The following is a 20996-nucleotide window of genomic DNA, read 5'->3' as shown; positions in this document are numbered from 1 at the left end:
TTACCTTTTGCTTTGCCCTGTGGTCCCCTCACTCCTACACACGAGCTCCTTCAGTATCTCCTCCTACAGTTTCTCTCCTTACCCCAGGGCCTTTGCACATGCCGCTCCCCTTCCTGTCTTCCCTTAGTTCCCATCCCCCTGTTCTTACTCATCCCTTAGAATATATGACAAGTTAGGACCCCTCCTCTGAAAAGCCCTCCTGGGTATCCCATGGAAGCTGCACTCCACCCTCTGTCACAGCCCCTTTTTGACTGTAGACTTGCCATTCCTATTAAACCTGTCAAGGGCAGGTTGACCCTTCCTTAGCCCCAGCCTGCAGGACCTGACCCTGACCATACCTTAGGAGTGGCCTTTCTGTCTTTCCATCTTTCCATTCCTTCTGCAAGACTTGTATGAGGACCATCTGCCCCCAAAGGTGGCCATTCCTACCCTGCAGCCATGCACACCTCTGGGGACCCACGCAGGGAACCAAATGTGGGTCTTTGCCCTCATGGCTCAGAGCGCTCAGTGAGAAACTTGAAAACACTCTTGGGTTTTTTCTTTTTGTTTGTTTTCTTTTTGTTGTTGTTGTTGTTTTGTTTGAGAGAGAGCATGAGTTGGGGAGAGGGGTGGGGGGGGTAGAGAGAGAAGAAGGTGACGGGGGAGGAACAAAAACAGGCATTGTCCCCTGCTGCATCTGCCTAGGCTGCGGGAGCCCGTCTTCCCTGGGCAGACCCGCGCGCAGTGCATGAGTTCCGAGGGGAGGCCCAGCCTCGACAAATGCCCCGTCCAGAGGGACTTGGGTTTTGGAAAGAATACAGCCCCAACCCAGCCACGGTGGGGAGTTTTATCCGGTTGTGGAAGAAAGAAGTTCGGTTGTGACCAGATTTGATCTACAAACAAAACAAAGCAGCACCAAACGCAAATTGTGGGCTCGGGAACTAGAAGAGAGATTTGTTCAACATGTGAGACTTTTGCATTCTTTTCGTGGATTCAGGCATGTGTTTTAGGTTCGGGGTAGGAGGCCTGAGGCTCTCTGACTCTTACCTTGGAGAGATGGGCCCACACAGGGCAACACAGCAGTTTGTAAAGATATTTCCGTAGCTGTAGGGATTGTAATTTTCTTTACCTCTTTTATTTGACCAAGATCCTTTAATCTGAAAGAAAAGGAGGGCGAATAATATAACATCCTTCATATTAATGCCGAAGTTTAGGTGATTGGGGTCACAAGAAATTCATAAAGAATGCAAATCATCTTTACTCATTTCTTCACCGGGAGAAGCTGAGACACGTTTCTCAAGGAAAACTGGCATTTACCCCAAACTTGGAAAGATCCCAAAACAGCAGGTCATATTAGGGAGAAAGTAACATTCTTTGGGGACAATAATCTCTTGTTTCAACAACACGGTACCAAAAGGCCAGCTCACATAAGCCAGTGGAGATTTTTTTCATACAGCTGGCGTGCTAACCAGTAATTAAACAAATAGTAGGCAAAAGAGTTAACGTGGCTCCCGTAACTCCCCATTTATAGTCTGTCTGAATTCAGCCTCACAATGTTGCCAAAATAATTCCACAGATTTTAATATTCATAGTTACTAAATACAAATTACTCTATGAAAATTCTCTTAACTCCTGTATCTCATAACTACCTATTTTCCCAAGCCTCTAAGGCAATCGACTGATTCTGAGACATTTAATTCCTGTACTAATGGACGCTTCTGACAGAATCTAAATATTCAGAGCAAAGAGGACCAGGCTTATGAAGAACGTTTCCAACATGATGTTTTCCGTTTTTGCATCTCCTCTCCATCTGCATTCAGTATGGGCAGATAATCCTAGACAAAAATAGTTAATCTCTGGGTGGGGGGCTTTCCCCTCAAACAATGTTAAATGTGAAAGGCAGATTCACTCGCTCACCCTAAGGTATCAGTTGGACGTGGTCTCTCTCCAGGGGAGGTATGACAAATTACTCACAAAACTACTGAAAAGGAAGGAATAGACAATAACCCCCTCCCTCAGAGTTTGGAGATGGGGGTCACTCAGCGGACCTTACTATCTAACTGATGTGGTCAGAAAGTAAAACAGGTTAGAGATTCCCAACTGGGGATCATGGAGACCAACCTATGAAAAAGATTCCCCTTTTGCTACCAGAGGCTCACATCTGGAATGAGATGTGCGGAAGGCCTTGGCCCCTGAGCTCTTCTCCCGGTCCCCCCTCCGCCTCTGGACGCAGATGCACACATCCACCCCCTAGACCGCTGGGAACTCACATCTTCATTTGTCGTCTGGTTGGAGCTGATCAGGTATGTGTGGAAACCCGACAGGCCGACGATAGACCAGACGGAGAAGAAGCACACCACGGCCTCCAGCACAGTGGCCTGGAGTCAAGGAGAAGAACGGGGGGTGGGGGGGTGGGAAAGGGCAGGAAAGGCTCTCAGGGTGCCTTCGCAGTCAGGATGATGTGAGATTTGGACGGGAGGCCCCCAGACACTCACCGAGGCCTCTGAGTCTATCTAGCTTTGTCCCTAACCAGAGGGGGACACTTCAGGGCCAGCACTGGCTTCTGATTCACCTCGTTCGTGCTCAATCAATGATCAGTGGGCTCCCAGAACAGTACTTGTTTACTGCTTCATGGTGGATAGTTCCTCTGACCGTCTTCCCCACCTGCCCTTGGCCTTTTCCTGTGACTCACTGCGCAGCCAATGACTGTGACAGCGAAGCCAGGAAGCACGCTGGCCGGAGTTGGAAGCGGCCCAGGCCTGCTAGGAAAGGACTCAACATTGAGCATGAACATCACTGCAATCTCAGAGTCTAATCTCAGCTTCTGAATGCTGGGCACTGTCATATCAACAGGTTTCTTCCCCAACTTGATGTTGAGGCTGAGTGAAGGGTCACACAATAGTTGACAATTGTGAGCAGGGCTGGCCAGTGGCAACTGTAGCCTGGGCAGGGCTTACCTTCATGGCTTCCTCTCTCCCTGCATCCTTTTACCCACTGGTGGCTGCCGCCTCCACCTATGGGTGGGCTTCTGAACCAGTGTCAAGGTGAAGGGTGTTTTTACTTAGAGGACTCTTTCCTGCACCTTAGCCCACTCAACACCGAAGGCTGTTCTCAGCTTTTTGATGGGCAACTAGGAAATGTGGTTGCTCACCAGACGTTGACTGATGGGAAGTCCCAAGTTCCACAAAATGTGCTACAACCAGAGGAGAAAAAGTGTGGTATCCTTCAACAGATGAGATAAATCAACCCAGAGTGTGGAAGTTTGAAAGAACTAGAGAGTTTTTCTGTTCCACAAATGTTTATAAAATTCTATTTACAAGATATAGATGTTTCTCCGGGGAAAAAAATATTCCTCATAGGTCTGAGAGTTTAAATATACACATGCATCCCCCATCAATAAGTTACAGGCTGGAGAAAGTAAACACCCAGGCTTTCCTAATGCTCTCGAGGGTAGAAGCCATAGATCACGCTGTAATACATCACCATTGATTTTTTTTTCAGGATTGGATATAATTCATCTTTAGACCAGAGAAATGAATACAGTATTCAGTACAGTGCCATAATCTGCCATGTCATTATTAACAAATACCACTGTCCAGGCACGTGGGGCAAAATACAAAGTCGGAGAAATGAATAGGCTCTTGCCTGTGGATTGACTGACTTTCACCATCAGGATAGACCACTGGCTCTGCTCTTGGAGAAGCAGAAGAATGCTTTGCTCTTCTAAGGTTTAAGCTTCAAGAAACCGCAAGCCTTCAGAAAAGCACTACCCTGAAATTAAATGGACATCCGAGGAAGAGAAGAATGTTCTGCCAGCTTGCTAAGACGAAAACAGCCCAGAGCACCCAGAGTCAGATGGAGGCCAGCACACGCTGCCCCCCGTGGGCCCTGCCCATTCCTCCTGGAGGCAGGAGTCGGAAAACAGGGAGGAGTTGCGACATCTCTCGAGACCTAGGCGGGTATTTTGGAGAAGCAGGTAAGTCCAGATGTAGAGGGAGGATCTGTGGGGTAAGAGATGCAGAGAAGCAGATCCCCACCCAGATCTGCCACCAGCCTGGGAACCCCGCTCATCTCTCCTACGGTTATCAGGTGGCGGATGGGGAGGCCTCAGGTGCACGTGGGGACACACAGATGGTGTGGCAAGATGGTTTCATTCTTCAGGGCCTTCTCACAAGTGAAGCTCACAGGTGCCCCTCTTCTAACTGTCCCCCCCCATCCTGGGGACAGACTGGGGGGCAAACTACGTGGGTGGAGTGGAGTCCAGGGAAAATGATGGAGGTAAGCAGCGGGAAGCCTGAGTCAAGGAAAAGCAGGTGACACTGGGAGGGAACTTGCACAGGCTGGAAGGAAAAGACAAGAGATAGAATAATCAAAGAGGAAGGGACACATGAAATGGATGCAAGAAATGATCAGGATAGGAAGGAGAATAAAGAATGAAAGCCAAAGATTTATTTGCTGAATAACGTACAAAGAGTCCAACCTCCATCTCAGAAATACTTCTGTGTCACCAAAAGTTTACAGTCCAGGTAGAATGATGGTGATGTCAAAATACACATAAGTTCATATGCGCGAACCATATAAAACCTGGCATGTCCATGTGAAGGAGAATCACAGCCTTTAAAGTGGCACTGACTGCCCTTTTTCTGGTGGCTCTTCCCTTTGCAATGCCGCTTAAAATTATTACTCCCCAAAGGAGGCGTTGTTACCGGTGGACATGGGATTTTAAAGGCTTATAGGTCCAAAAATAAACTAGCAGATCTCTTTATTAATATCTCATGAGCTTCAGAGGCATTTTATAAATAGCAGAATGCTGTCCCATTGTTATCTCATAGCTGTGTCAAAATGACATGAATTCAAGGCAAAATGCAAGATGCAGCTCTCTTTCCTTTGCCCCTCACTGCAGAACCGCCCCCCCCCCCCCCCCCCCCCCCCCCCCCCCCCCCCCCCCCCCCCCCCGGCATGTCTTAAGAAGCTGTCATCATCATTCACAACAATGGCTGGTGTCTCTGGCTGGGGATCAGGTGGTACTCAGAAGGCTTCATACGGATTAAGTCACTTAATCCTCAGTGGCCCAGTGAGAAGTGTGATTCTTACTTACCCAGCAGGGAAACCGAGGTAGAAAGCAGTTAAATACTTTGCTTGAGAAAGCCCTGGGCTGGTTCCTTTCCTATTCCCGCTGACATCCCCAGGACTCTAGGCTGACCACAACCCCTGTGCGGGGAGATGGGGACCCTCTTTGTCAGGGATTTGTGAACCTCTGGCAGCTTAAGTAGACCACTCTCAGGCTGGGGAACAAATATTTGAACAATGCATCCCCTCACTGACTTGAGAGCCAGATGTTGCAAACATCTATGCCATAATAGGATTAATATAAAATTTTCATAAACCATCCTAAGCCATTTACTGATAGTTTTAAAAGAGGAAATGAGGAAGAAATACACCAACTCGACTAAGAGCCAATTTAATAAGCAGTTGGATGTCTATTGTATCAGAGATGGTTCAAAATTATTATAGCAGTTACGACCACCAGCCTCTTTCTCCCTCCAACCCCCAATAAGACAGCGAGTCCCTTTTGTGGCCGGGGGTGTGGCATTAAATTAAGTTCTACCCCAAGATGTCGCACTTTGAGGTACTCACTAGATGACTGTGGAGATGAAAAAGACTGAAAAAATGCTGATGGGCAACAGCCCTCCATTGAGTTTCCGTGCAATCGCAGAAGTGCCTGCTCTGTGCCCTTCTGTGCGGCCAGCCCCCTACTTAGGACAGAACAGGGAGGGATTCCCTTCCTGCCCTAAGGGACCTGTTTGCCCTTGGAAACATAAGCGAGGTGAGAAGGCCTTGCAGATACAAGGGAAGAGCGCTGGACAGAATGGTGAGGGCATTTCAGTATTTGGAAAATCATAAAAGGTGAGAGATCATGGAACCAAAGATTTTTAACCTTTCTGGGTTCCCACTCTTTTCTCAGAAAAAAAAAAATGCACACACTTTTTTTTCCCCTTCTGATTGCAGTTTAGAAACTCTCCTGACACCTTTCCATAGATACACATGGACCTCAAGTTAAAAAGTCCTGTTTATTTTAATCCCTTAATTTTACAGGTAGGAAGCTGAGGCCCAGAGGGGTCAAGCCAGTAATTTACATGATAGACACTTTGACAATGGAAAGTCATGGAGACCCTTCAGTGTGGATCACGTCACCTTCATCTTTCAGTCTCTCAAATCCCTTTCTCCTATATTCCTTTTTACCAGGAAATAAAGACGTGAAGTTTTCCCAACTTAATCTATGAAGTCATTTTAATTCCAATCAAAATTCCAACTGGAATTTTAAAAAAGGAATTAGACAAACTGACTCTAAAATTCATCAGGAAGAGAAAACGTGCAAGAATGGGTAAGAAAACGTGAAAAAATATCTTGGGTGGGGGGAGGGGAGGACACCTTTAGTAAACAAAACAGCAGAGTCTGAAACAGACCTGTGGGCACGTGGGCTACAGAAGACATTTTAAATGAGTGGTGAAAGAATATACTGGCGGCTCTCAAAGTGTGGCCCGTGGGCCCTTGGGGCCCTGGAGATCCTTTCAGGGAAACCCCCAGGTCAGAGCTATTTTCCAATCAACGCCAAGACATTATTTCCCAGTCTTAGAGCTTCTGTTATTCAGGGACCTCATTTGGAGGCTGCCAGATGCAAGATGGATGGATGGCCTCCCTCCCATCATAATAGGGTTAAGTGCCTGTGCATTCTGTGTTTCAGAAATTTCTCAGTTGTGGTTTCAAACGTGACCTCTAGAAATATATATATAATCTACCTAAACAAAAGTTTTTTGGGTTCAATAATTTTTAAGAGTCTTAAGGAATCCTGAGACTTAAAGTTTGAGAACTGCCAAAACAGAGCAGTGAGCAGCTCCGGGACACTTCCCTAAAAACAAAGTGAGAACTTTAGCTACACACACACACACACACACACACACACACACACACACACACGTAGATTACTGATAAATTACTGTGCCAAACTGAAGAAATAAAATGTAAGGGTATTAGAGGGAAATAAAGGACATATTCCTATAATTTGGGGGTACAGGTCTAAGGCACAAAATCTAGGAGTCATGTAGTATCTCATTTATAGATTGATTTTGTTAAAAGTTAAGCATTTTTTTTGTATTAAAATAAACTTAACAGGTAAGTGACAGGTTGGGAAAAAATATTGGCAAGAGATATTAAATGGTTGTTATTGAGAACGGATAAAGAACATATTAATAGGAAAAGAACAAACAACCCAATTACAGAATGGACAGAGATTGTGAGCTGCCCTATTGTGGTGATGAAAAAACATGTCAACAAACATGGAAACAAGCACAAGCTGATTGTTGGCCAGAAAATGGAAATTAAACCAATGAATGTTTTCCTTCATCAAATTGGCAAAACTCAGCACTGGTAACATCCAATGTGGCTGAAGGTGTCGGTACAATCTCTTTAAGGGACAATGTGGCATACCAGTCAACATTTAACAGATGCTTAACTTTCCAGGCACCTGGGTGGCTCATTGTGTGCCTCAGTGGGTTAAGCATCTGACTCTTGATTTCGGCTCAGGTTATGATCTCAGGGCTCGTGGCTGGACCCCTGCATGGGGCTGTGCACTGATGATGCGGAGCCTGCTTGGAATTCTCTCTCTCTCCTTTTGCCCCTCCCCCACTCATGCTCGCTCACTCTCTCTCTCTGTCTCTCTCAAAAAATAAATAAACTTCAAAAATTTTGGGGCTCCTGGGTGGCTTAGTCAGTTAAGCGTCTGACTTCAGCTCAAGTTATGGTCTTACAGTTCGTGAGTTCAAGCCCCAGCATTGGGCTCTGTGCTGACAGCTCAGAGCCTGAAGCCTGCTTCAGATGGTGTCTTCCTCTCTCTCTGCTCCTCCCTCACTCTTGCTCTCTCTCTCTCTCTCTCAAAAATAAATAAACATTAAAAAAACTTTTTAAAAATATGCTTGGAGGGTATGTTGGTTAAGCATCTGACTCTTGATTTTGGCTCAGGTAATGATCTCAGTCCCACATGGGACTCTGCACTGACGGTGTAGAGCCTGCTTAGAATTCTCTCTCTCCTTCTCTTTTTGTCCCTCCCCAACTCATGCTCACTCTCTCTCTCATTCTCTCAAAAAATAAATAAACTTCAAAAAATTTTTAAAAATATGCTTAACTTTCCTCTCAGTGATTCCACATTTAGTTGTCAATTCTGGAGAAGCACTAACACTTGTACACAAAGACATACATGAAAGATGGCCCACCACCTCATTTTTCAGGCAGTAAAAAAATTAAGAAATCTGAGTATTCATCAACAGAAGAATACAGTATGGATCGTCTATAGTCTAAAATTCTATAAAGCAGTTGAAAAAAAAAAGTGAGGTTGGTCCACATGCTGACATGGAAATATCTCCAGGAAACATCTAAAAGTCAAACTGCTGGAGAATGCAAAGAAAATGATCCTTTTTAGGTAGAAACAGTCCCTGCAACGGTGTACGGACACATATGTATTCAAACTCATAGCAACCATCTGGAGACACCCACGAAAACTGACCAGGACTCCCCCAGAACGATGGAGGAAGGGTCAAGAGTGGTGCTTCTTTTACGTTTCTGTTTGAAATTTTTTGTGACGAGAGTATGTTTGTACAGTACTTGAGTGATTTACAAAAACCCCAACAACCTCCCCACCCCCAACTTTGTGACCTTGTGAGATGTAGTCTGATGCTAATTCTTTGCGGACTCCCTCCGCAGACAGGTGAGGGGCAGTGGGAAAGCATGTCAATTCCCTGCCTGGAGAGAGGCTGGCGGTAAGGACACCCGGGCTCCAGTCCTGGCAACGCTGCTAAGCGCAAACTGGGGTCATCTGACCCTTCGGTGCAGGCTCAGCTGTAACGGCCCAAAGGACACCTGTCCTACCTATTTCCTGGGTCCCTCTGAGGATCCGAGGACACGGGGACAGAGGGGCCATGAAAGCTGGGTCTGGCAAAGGCCTGTGCCGCCTTCATTAATTTTCCAGCGGGCCATCCTGTGTCCCTCCTTTCTGAAGGCACTGAGCCAAATGCAAGCCTTCTACCAAATTCCATTAAAACAACCCTGTCCATTAGGCCATCGGTGCCTTTCAGACAGCATGCCTCGAAATGAATGCAAGTTGGGGATAAAAAGGCTTTCTGGCGAGAGCCTCCACACACGTAGAATCAATTACCGTTTGATTTAGCAACCACTGAAAATTCTGTGTCTGGGAGCCCCAAACAATAAGTCATGATTAAAAATGACTGTAATCCTTTTAATTGGATGTTAATGCCATTTCATTGCGACGACGGTTGATCGCAGGGCTTCTCCTCTCTGGCTTATGCGGCAGGCCCCGGGGCCCGTTCCTGTGGGGACCCCTGTGGGGTTCCTTGGAGCAGATCCGCGACGCGGTGAGTGGCAGGCGAGGCCACGCGGCTGCCTCGGCTGTGTGTGACCAGGGCCGTTTCCTGTGAGGCTATAACCTTGTCCCTGCAGGCTCGTGACTTGTTCCACTTTCCGACTTTCACGCAAGGAGCTGCAGAGGACTGTGATTCCCACAGAACGCACTCTGGCCGCATGTGGGGGGTCCCGGGGGTCATCTCTTAGGTGCTGCGCATAAATATATTTCAAATAGGGCTCATTTCTAACGGGTGCTAGCTCTCTCCTCTTTCCGCTGTGCCTGCCTTCCTGTGGGCACCAGGGCTTAGCCTTCTGAATTGGCCCCCACTCTCCCTGCTCGGCCCCTCCCAGCTGGCCTGATTTGATTGCTTACCTGCTCAGCTGTCCCCTTATCTTACATCTCAATTGCAGGGGCCTCCCCTCTTTCCTGTGTTCCCTGCTGCAAATGAGTATTCTTTTTTAAAAAATTTTTTATGTTATTTTTATTTTTGAGATGAGAGTGAGAGAGCATGAGGGGGGAAGGAGCAGAGAGAGAGGGAGACACAGAATCCAAAGCAGGCTCCTGGCTCTGAGCTGTCAGCCCAGAGCCTGATGCGGGGCTTGAACCCACAAACCATGAGATAATGACCTGAGCTGAAGTTGGACTCGTAACTGGCTGAGTCACCCAGGAGCCCCAGAGTATTCTTTTTTAATTTTTTTAATGTTTATTTATTTTTTAGAGGGAGAGAGAGAAAGAGAGAGCGAGAGAGCACATGAGCAGGGGAGGGACAGAGAGAGAGGGAGCCAGGCTCCAGGCTCTGGGCTGTCAGCACAGAGCCTGAAGCAGGGCTTGAGCCCTGAACTAGGGGATCATGACCTGAGCTGAAGTCGGTCGCTAACCAACTGAGCCACGCAGGCGCCCCCTCTAGAGTATTCTTAAGAACACAACCACCACAACACAAAGGCTCTGGTGATGTCATTCACCTGCCAGAAATCTAGGCTGGTTCTCCAGCGTCCTCAGCAGGGATGCTGTCCCACTCGCTCACTGGTATACAGTGGTGTCAGGGCTTAGCTATCACAGCTCCCCTCCCACTATGCCCACTGTGTGGACGAGTTGGGAGTGCACGTGTGTGCTTATACCATTAGGGCGGAGGGGTTGTTGACTGGGAGCACGGCCGAGACCCCAGAGCCAGCAGCCCGCAAGCCTTGCTGATGGAACGAGTGAACACAAGCCCAGCTCTGACCCTACAGACGCGCTGCTCTTCCCCGACACCTGCTACGTCCCACCAGGCCCTGCTCAGGCCATCGGCCTTGCCCGGGACCTCTCCCCTCCATGTCTCCAGTTTTAGAACTTCTTCCCCAGTCTTTCCAAGCCCTATGCAAACGCTATCTGCCAAAGCCTTTCCTGCTTTCCCTGCAAGATGCCCTTCTGCACCCTCACCCCAACCTCAAGCTCTCTATGATTTTTTTATGCCACGTGAGACTTATTCTGCTTTTTAGAGATCAGAGTCATACACCAGGTCTCGGCGTCAACAGATGCTCATCGAGGAGATGAATGAATCACCCTGCCCACTCTCGCGGCTCTGCCCCGTGTGATAGAATGTGCTTCAGAGGTCTGGGCGGGTGGATCCTTCTTGACTTTGTAACCCTGGCGAATTTGCATGGAATGGGTGTTCCGTCAAACGATCCTGAAAGAAACAGATGCCAAGCGGACCTCATCCATTGGTACCTGCCTGGCTGTTTGGACAGGAGACGCGGTGCCTTCCTTTGTGAAGAAGACTCGCCTCCCACCTCTCTCTGGGGAAGGGCGGGGGCTCCTGAGAGTCCAGAGCACCCAGCCACCCCACGGCCACTGCTTCTGTGAGGCAGAGATGAGAGGGAGGAAGTGGCCTCAGACCACGTAGAGGGCAATGGGAGGGGAGGCTGGCCAGGGGCTCTGAGGCCTGACGTGGGCAGGGCTGCGGTGTGGAGTGCCGCAGTGAGCCTACGGGCTCTACCCATCGTCCTCTCCTCCTCCTCCCCCTCCTCTCCTCCTCCCCCTCCTCCTCCTCCCCCTTTTCTTTCTCCTTTCCCTCCCCTTACCCCTCCTCTTGGCTTTGCCACAAACTAGACGCCATCCAGTCCAGGCTACTTACTGACTGAGCTGGTTGATTTCCTTTCTCTTATGGGCCTCCTGGTGTCGCGTGGGCTCAATTTAGAGCTTCTGGTGTGTCACTGTTTGCATTATCGTGGCAGTGTTTCGGATAAGGTGCCTCGATTAGCTGTTAAACAGACTTTTGTGTTTCTGATCTCTCTCACTTCATCAAGGACATTGCTTTTAGCTGGATATTTTGCAGTAAATCTACTGTGAGAAACCTTTGCCTGGGCCCTGAATTGTCATCAAAATATTTAGATATCGTGGTCAGGAGATCAGATTGGAGGCTACTGAAAAGCTATAAATTTGGGTTATCTTCTTGCCCGAGAACACGCAGTGGTCACGTGTAGTGGCTACACTGGACTCCAGTCCTGCCCTCAGGCAGTCGGCCAGGAAACCTCCTCTTGTTTTAAGAACTTGGTGCCATACGAACTCTTGCTCCACACAGACTGTAGGTCTGGAGAGGACAAGCTGTGGGCCGCCCTGCCATCGGCCAGAGAGCAGTTTTCTTGAGTCTGAAATGTCACAGTTTCATCCATCAGAAATCAACCACCCCCAAAGAGACCCGCAAACTCCCAGGGCCTCAGCAGTGGAAGGAGGTTTGGAGGTATTGACATTATCTGATGCCAGAACCTCCTACCGCGTGGGTAGGCACAATCCATCCTCTTTCTGACCACCCCTAGGGCCTGCGGTCTCATCGCTTCACCAGGCCATGCTGTTCCTGAGCTGCCCCGGTGGTGAGCACACGTTTCTCAGTCAGCTGAAAGCTGTCTCTCAGAAGCACCTGCCTGGCCACTCCCTGCCCCTTCCAAAGCCACACAGGTGTCCTCAGGAAAGGCAGGAGCCCAAAATACTGAACACGCATCCTGATGGGATCCGGCCTTACTTATCATATATATATTATATACATGATATAATATATATCATGACCAGAACTCAGTATTTTTTTCAAAAACACATCACCACCTCATGGAACCTGAACCATCCTTTTTCTTCTGGAATACAGATTCATGATACATCATCAGACCTCAACGCTTCTTCAGAGACTCACTCGATAGAAGGAGGGATTCTTCTCCAAACCACGTACTTAGAAAAGACGCTGTCAGCGCAGAGAGCCTGTAAGTAGTCATACGGATTGGGGGAGGAGTGTTCGGGGGCACACGAAACCATGGATGTTCTTCCTAATTAGAAAACCCAGCACCTCGCTCCTTTGTGTGGGTATGTCTGATGTTCCTGAAATTCTCCACTGCTTCCAGAAATCATAAAGAAGATGCCGGTTGGGACCGCCGCCCCCGCCCATCTCTTCCCCATGGGCCTCTGTGCTGTCAGATTCCTCCGGAGTCCTGCTCTTGGTACCTGATTTTCTCTGGGAGAGAAATGGGGGCAAGGAGGGGGCTTATCAGATCAGTCTTTATATTCTGGCTTCAGCTTTAGGTCACCTTTTAACAGGCAGGAGCCCAAAATGACAGCGGATCAAGAGGTGCCGTAAAACCTGACCTCAGGAGAGGACACACACACACGCACACCACACCACATATGTATATGTAGATATATGTGGGTGTGCGGGTCTGTATACACATACACTAACCCATTAACTTCTGTCTCTCACCTCAAACCTAAAGTGATACAAGGGCAGAAAGGGCAGGGAGGCCAGACATAGACTCAGAGCTGAGCTGTACCGCGAGTGAGCTTGATGGACAAGTGTAAGAGAGAAACCTCTCAAATCCACCTGGACTTGAGAGCCTGATTTCAGGGTGCCTCCTCCCCAAAGGCCCGTGGGGCCGACAGAGCAGTGGCCTCCCCAGAGATGTTCTCATCCTTGGCGGCTCTGAATATATTGCCAGCATGGCAAAAGGGAGTGGCAGACTGCAGGTCGTGGACCCTGAGATGGGAAGATAATCCTGGATTCTCAGGGAGCAACCACTCTTCAAAAGCAGAGAGCTTTTCTGGCTGAGGTCAGAGAGTTGGGCGGACGAGAGGCGGGAGAGCTTCAAAGCGTGGGAGGGACCTGACCCACAATTGCTGGCTTCGAAGAGCAAGGAAGTCATGAGTCAGAGAACGGGGCAAGGAAATGGGGCCTCAGTCCTGTACCCTCAAGAACTTGGTCAACCACCCATCTGAGCCTGAAAGAGGATTCTCCCCGGAGCCTCCGGATGAGAGTCCAGGCTGCTGATACCTTGATTTCAGCACTGTGGGACCCGGGGCAGACACGAGCCGAGCCTGCTGGACTTCTGACCCACAAAACCACAGAACAGTAAATTTGTGTTGTTCTAAGCCTCTAAGACATGGCCCGGTGCAATCTGGGCCTGTTATGAAAGGCTGCGGCCTGGAGGAGGAGGCAGGATGCCCTGCAGGCATGTCTGGACACTGTGAGTGGCCCGTCTTGCATTCAGAGCAAGCTGTGGCCGCCGCTGGCTCTGACGGGCCACGTGGCTACTGAGCCTCCTGAACACGGAAGGCAGGCCTGTGACAGCCACAAAGGGAAAACCTCAGCACCTACAGGTGGCAACACCCTTTGGAAAGGCAGCGGCTGAGATGCCTGGGAATTTTCGCAACCTGGGCGTAGAGAAAACTCTTTACCTCTACCTGAGGATGATATTTTGGGGGAAAATAAGCTAAAATCTGCTCTGAACCTAGTAGGGGCATTTCCCTTTTTCCTCCCCTTTCTATATGAATAGTTTCTCCAGCAAAGTTAGCATGATACTCTTTCTTTCTTCTTTCTTTCCCCTTCCTCCCTCCCTCCCTCCCTCCCTTCCTTCCTTCCTTCCTTTCAAGTTTATTTATTTTTGAGAGAGAGACAGAGAGTTCAAGCTGGCTCCATGCTGTCAGTGCAGAGCCTGACGTGGGGCTCGAACTCACAAACCATGAGATTCTGACCCGAGCCAAAACCAAGAGCTGGACGCTCAACCAACTGAGCCACCCAGGTGCCCCATTTTTTTTTTTTTAAGTCAGCATGTCACTCTTTCTAGCAACAACATTTGTCTGTTCCCCTTCCCGGGGAACACAGTGCTCTTGATTATACACACTCCGAGCACAGCCAGATCATGAGAGCGAGCAGATGTGTGTGGTCTAAAAGAACGGTTAGCAGAACCCGCCTGCTGCATGTATCGCCACAAAAAGAAGCTTGTTTGAAATCATTCCTGCCATGCGCGTAGACGATGCTTTGGTGTTGGGTGTTCTCGCTTATATCCCATATAACTGGTTTTGTCACCATGGCATGTCAAGTACGCAATGCTTGACTATCTCAGGTCAAAAACTTGAGATGTAAAAGGGTTAAAAGAAATGACCACAGGCCTCAGTATTCATTGTGAGGCAGCAGGAATCCAAGACCGGCCACCTGGTCCTTCCTTGTGACTCTCTCTGGGGTTAGGCTAAGAAGAGACCCACGAGCTGGGAGGTCTGTAGTAGATGCCATGAGGACCCATCAGCACCAACCACACACAAGAGGTGTGTGCCCTCTGCTAGAGAGGGGAGTGCTGTGCCCAACGGTGGCACCGAGGAGGAGGTAGCCTGCAGGCCCCAGGGAATGGGGCAGCTAATAGATCCCCCAGGCCTCAGGTCAGGCTTCTGCCTCCCCTCCCCACGGAGAGGAGTCCCTGTCACTGACGTCCCCTCATTGTCTGAAGTGCTCCACAGGCATCCTGCACAGGCATCCGGTGTCAGAAAAGTCACAGGTGCCAGGGACAGGGGAGGGGAGGTGGCTCAGGCTGCCACGCTCTTGAGGCTTCAGAAAGCATTCCAGCTGGCAGCCCAGACCTCAGTTCCGGTTCTAAGGTGCATTTATAAAACTTAATATGACCAGCATATTTTCATGATGTAACCAATTTCCTGAAAGACAGACAAGCCTCTTCTTCTGGGAAGAAAAGACAAGGCTTGACTATAAGATATGCCAAAGCAACATGCCTTGAAAATAGAAGGGCATGGAGGAGACCACGCTGGAGGCTGTCACCCCCTGCCAGGACTGGGGAGAGGGGTGAGGAGAGACATTTCTCATGAGGCCTATTCTTAGCAGCCACAAACACTGAGAATTTCATGCTCAGGATCACCTTTCTTTCTGGATAACTTCGAGCTAACTCTTGCTCCCCGGTTCCTTAATAGAAGATGGGACCCAAGTCCCCTTTGTATATCTTCCCTATGTCACCCATCCCCTTTTTAAGAGATTAGGTGACTATAGGATCTATACTTGCAACCAACATTCTGTGTTGCCTATAAACACAGAGGCACCAAAAAGGAGATACTTTATATTATTTGTTGTCAGATCTATCTTAATAACACCACCACCACCACACCCACACACCCACACACCCACACATCAGTTCCCAGGGACATGAGCCTTATCTTACTAATTAAATGATGTACATGATATATAGATCTTAATTAAGTTCTTCATTCATTGTTTAAGAACCCTCTACCACAAGATGAAGATTACTTTGGGGAGTAATGAGAGGTTCAAATCCAGTCTACTTGGTTACGTGAAGAAGAAAGAGAGCTGGGTCCCAGATGGAGTCAGGTCAATGGGTCCAGTGGGCCAACGCGAGACCAATGAATGTGAAACCTAAGGGGACAGGTGAGGCGGGGAGCCCATTCGGGCACATCATGGATGAACATTTTTCTTTCAAGAAGTTCAAAATTACCATGGTACATGCCCATATACACTCTTTGGCAGGATGGGATCAATCCGAATGACCTGAGATGGACCACCTTTAGTCCATTCAAGACTGCAAAAAGGTTCTGTTCCCGGATATAATGTAGGCCATCCAGGCTGCCAGAAGGGGTGCCCAATGAGATTCCCAGATGGAATCCATATAGAGGGTCAGAGGACTCCCGTCTGGTGACTGCATATCTAGAAGGCAACCCTCACACGGGCATCTATAAATACACTGCAGGGACCACCCCCCTGATCAAAATGAAGTGGAATGGATCTCGCAGCCCTCCTTCTACCCAAGCCAACCTGATTTAACACAAATCAGTGCAGGTTTCTGAGTGGGCAAGAATTTACACGTGGCTTTCTAGCTAAAGAGCACTTTGATTTAAACACGGCTTAAACGAGCCACTTTGAGGTTCAAGCATTCGGACTCTGCAACTCACGCAAGCGACTATGGGGAGTGTTCTGGAGGATTTATGGAATGCAAGAAAGTATGGCTTCCGAGAAGAAAAGCCAGGGCACTGACGAAGAGGTGGCTGGGTAGGTCAGTCCGATACTGAACACGTTAACATTGTGAGAAACAAGGCAACCAGAAAGGATATCTCGCAGGACTGTCCTTAAGTGCATTTAGGAATCCTGTTTGTTGCGAACCTGTGGGAAATGAAACCAAAATTTAGTATTCAAACATTCACCCCCAGGAAAACAGGCTTTGTGCGGAAAGCTCCCTCATCTACATAAAAATAATAGGTGTCTAAAGATCAATTAAATAATTATATTTTGTTGTGCGACGGCACCTAGCATACTGATCGGGACATTGAGATTCCGCTAAAGTTATTCAACCAGAAAATGGCAGATTCATAATTAGACCCGACATCTGCAGGGTATTTTTTCAATAAAAGCAGATGGATGTCTGCATACTTTCCCATAAATTATAGTTCTGATTACTCCTTTGTTTTCCTCATTTTAATAGGAAAACAGAATACTGTACGCTATTTTTTCCTCTTCTTTTATGAAAGACTGTTTTCCCAAAGTTTGTTAACTTTTGACCTGGGGCATCCTATAAACTAGGCTGCGTACAAAAGACCTCTTCTCTGCACTCAGAGGAAACAAACTCATAACGTTGGAGTTTATTACTGGCTCTTTCAGGGTTGAAGACATTTTAACATGAATTGTGTATGCAAAATAAAATTTTCTTTAGGGGCTTGAGTAATGACATATCTGACAAGAAGCAGCTTTTATTGTATGTGTCAAGATCATGGTTTTTAAAAATAAATGCCCACGGTGGGGGAAGGTCTCAGCGCCCCCATCTTGGGGTGGTGATGCTGGGTCCCCGCTGTGCTGCGTGAAGCCGTGTGTTTTGGGGACATCACCTGGCCGGGGTCAGCGATGAGAGGAACGGAGAGAAAGGACACAGTGTCATCTCTGCTGCGGCTGCGGGGGGCAGTGAGAGGGAGGGTCCTGGCCCCCTCTGTGTATGTGGGAAGGCTGGGGGTGGGGTGGCTCCAAATTCATCCCCAAGGCCCCACTTCCTCTGTGCTGTGTTCCCCACTGGCCACCGCTGAGGCACAAGAATGTGCCAGAGAGTGGGAAAATGAAGACGGAAAGCTTCAGGCTTCCTCTCCCACCTCCCCTAGGCCAGTGGGGCGAAGCCGGCAAGTGGGGCTGAGGCAGATCCCAGAGCAAACATTGCCTTGAGGCAAAATGAGGACACTAAAAAAAATGGCTTCCCTTTCCCCTTGCGACCCCAGACTGGCTTGCTTTCCTAGACTTTCCTTTCTCAGTAAGGCAGTGCAGCTGTCAGATTCCCCAGACACTTTGCTACCCCAGGATTCTCCCTCAGCCTCCCTTCGGAGCCCCGTTACCTGGCAGGGAGAACTCAGGTGACAGTGCCCTGCCTGTGCCAATGCTTTTATAATCTTGGGGGTTATGGGAGCCACGTAAAAACCTGCCCTTCCTGAGAGCATGGAGTGCCAAGCCAAGTTAGGGGCAAGTGGGGTTGTTTAGAGGGGTTTGTGGGGGGGGGGTACAGAACAAGGGAAGAGGAAATCTTTATTTGATTTTGTTCAACATAGTGGGATAACTTGCAAGCAGATAAATTCTGAACACTTTTGTTGTGGAAGATGGGATTAACAATATATAAAGCATCAACTACAGCAAACTTTATTTTTTTCCCATCCAAGTACTAACCAGGCCCGACCCTGCTTAGCTTCTGAGATCAGAGAGATTGGGCGCGTTCAGGGTGGTGTGGCTGTAGACCAGCAAACTCTATTTTGCTGGCTCTGGGGTGAATAACACTTTAGGGGAGATGAAAGTGAAAGGTACCTCACTCAACTGTGGTGGGTGTACCCAAATGTACACCACCCGCCAGGTGGCCGGCTTCACAGTGTGTGTGAGTGTGTGTGTGTGAGTGTGTGTGTGTGTGTGTGTGTGTGTGAGTATGTGTTCCCAGGGTTCATGTGTGCAGGTGAGCAAGCAAATATATCCAGAATGTAAGCTCAAGGCCATAAATACATTTCGATAATATAGACATGAGAGCATTCTGAAGTTGGTAAAGAGGATATAAAAATGTCAAGTTTAAATACTATTTTTTAATGTCATAAACGTGCTGCACCATCAGCACTCATTTCTTCTTGAGTCGTGTAAGCCATTGTTTCTTCTCTCTGATTCTTTTGCCTATTAATACACAGTAGGACCATGGTTACCTTTTGGCCATTTTCAACTCTGAAAATAGAGAGAAAAGGGCCACGGTTAACACCCCTCCCAGGCAGGGGGGAAAAGGCCTCTAATAAATGTTATTCCTCTGCTTGGGCTCCCACCAAGTTATGGCTCTCAAGCATAGATTACAAGCTTGTGTCACATTCAGATGAAGGGATTTCAGTCAAAAAGAACGGGACCTACATTTTAAAATGCCATGCACATTTAGAAGATTCCATGTAATGTCCAGTTTTGACCAATATTTCCATGTGAAATTTTCTATGCCCTCCTTATCTCGGGCCGCACCAAACCTCACGCAAAGCGAGGCAGGGAGTAAGCACTTCTAACATCAGCCTGGGCGCACGCCACCCGTGGTATTAGCGCTGCTGCCCGGGAAGAAAGGGGGCTTGTGTTCAGAGAGTGCTGGAAACATGGCAGAAAGCAGCCGTGCCCTTGCTAATGGACGGCTGTACTTCAGGAACGTGGGCCAGAGGCGATGCTGGCCTTTCATGTGGCTAATGGCAGTGTGATGGAGGCTTCAAGGCTTAAGTCTATCATTCAGAGCCAATTAACTTCTCACCACTCCCTGTTGTTGGAAATCGGATAACCAAGAGACCAAAGAAATTCGAAATCAGGACCTTCAGAGTGGGGAATGAAACATGTCATTTGCTTAGGCAAATATACATTAAAATCACTAATATCCCAATATCATTTTTAATAAAGTTGCTTCCTTCATATACCAGGGAATTATATATATAGAAGGCATTCATGTGTGTGTATATATATACATATATATGTGTGTGTATTACCAGGTAATTGAAAATCTTTTCGATTGTGTATCTTTTAATGTGTGTGTATATGTGTGCATGTATGTGTGTGTGTGTATGTGTGCGTGTGTGTGTATGTTAGGAAACCCAGTCTTTATCCTCAGATACTGTTTTTTAGGGATGGTGACTGTTCTCACTTATGCCAATATCATGTTAAAAAAACAAACAAAACTACTATTTGATGGTTATCATTGTGGCAGATTATCCTTTGCGGACAATGTGGGAATGATTCTTCCAGGGAGTTCCTTAGTAAAGGAGAAAGTGAGGTCACTGAGGTTGGAGCAGGGGTAAGTGTATCAAGAAAGAAGTCTGGTAAGTCAAGGAGAGCCCGATCTGGGGTGACCAGGCGGCTGTGTTGGAAGGATGAGGAATGGGGAGTAGAAGGAACATGGGAGGGAGGGCGGCGAGAAGGGTGGGGGGGGGTCAAGGAGGGTGACAGGAGGAGGAAGGGAAGGGAGGGGGGAGGGAGGGGACACACACATAAGGCAGCAGGCTGGAAGTGAGGGGAGGGCCAGGAAGAGGGGAAAGAGAAGAAAGAGAAAGCCCGAAATGATCAAAATATTAAATCAAATCCGAAAACCAAAGTCAGGCAAATGGTTACATACGTAATCTGATTTCGCCAGCATACTTACGAAGAATGACGTGGGTGATAACGAATGCAAGTATAAAGACTGTCAGAAAAGACAGAGATAAAATAAACATATAAAAAAATCTGTAGTTTCTTTTCCCCACACAGTTGCCTACCCAGGGACAGTGGTGATCAAACCGTTCTGAAATGAGAGGCAGAAAAAAAAAATACGGAAATCAGTTAATAAAATGCCTTTTTACTTGAGGAACCTCTCCCTGCTACCCAATACTCTGACAGCACAGCCGACCCTTAAACTGTGCTGGGGTGGGGGGTTAGGGGTGCTGACCTCCACACGGTCAAAAACCCCATCTAATTTTGACCTTCCCCCAGAAACTTAACTACTAATAGCCCACGTCAACTGGAATCCTAAGCAATCACCTACATAGTCGATTGATACATATTTGGTACAATGTATGTATTATATGCTGTGTTCGTACCATAAAGTGAGCTGGCGGGAAGAAAATGTTATACAGGAAGTCAGAAGAAGAAGAAAATATATTCACGGTACTGTGCTGTGTTTATGGAGAAAACCCATGTATAAGTGGCCCCACCGAGGTCAAGCCTGTGTTGTTTGAAATCATCCCATACTGCACATTTCCAAACTCCCCACTCAGAGAAATGCTTAACATTCAGAGAGCTGAAGCACAGAATCATTCCTTCAACAGAACTTAGCTGTTTTGAAAACACAAGGAACAT

The 20996-nt window shown here is 47.8% G+C and overlaps 1 protein-coding gene across 1 annotated transcript in view; it reads right to left on the bottom strand.

The window, feature by feature from the left end:
- ZDHHC14 (zinc finger DHHC-type palmitoyltransferase 14) overlaps nt 1-20996 on the bottom strand; it is a 223008-nt gene that overhangs the window by 18513 nt on the left and 183499 nt on the right. The window contains exons 5-8 of the mRNA XM_039252072.1: nt 20305-20442; nt 16754-16802; nt 2250-2352; nt 1027-1136 (exon numbers count right to left, since the gene is read on the bottom strand). Of these exons, the coding sequence (XP_039108003.1) occupies nt 1027-1136; nt 2250-2352; nt 16754-16802; nt 20305-20442 (400 nt within the window). The remainder of the gene's footprint in view (nt 1-1026; nt 1137-2249; nt 2353-16753; nt 16803-20304; nt 20443-20996) is intronic.

The sequence above is a fragment of the Hyaena hyaena genome, unplaced genomic scaffold (genome assembly GCF_003009895.1).
Source record: "Hyaena hyaena isolate Hyena2069 unplaced genomic scaffold, ASM300989v1 scaffold_405, whole genome shotgun sequence".
Lineage (NCBI taxonomy): Eukaryota > Metazoa > Chordata > Mammalia > Carnivora > Hyaenidae > Hyaena > Hyaena hyaena.
Note: the sequence above shows the minus strand (reverse complement) of the source record. Positions and strands in the feature narration are given on the sequence as shown.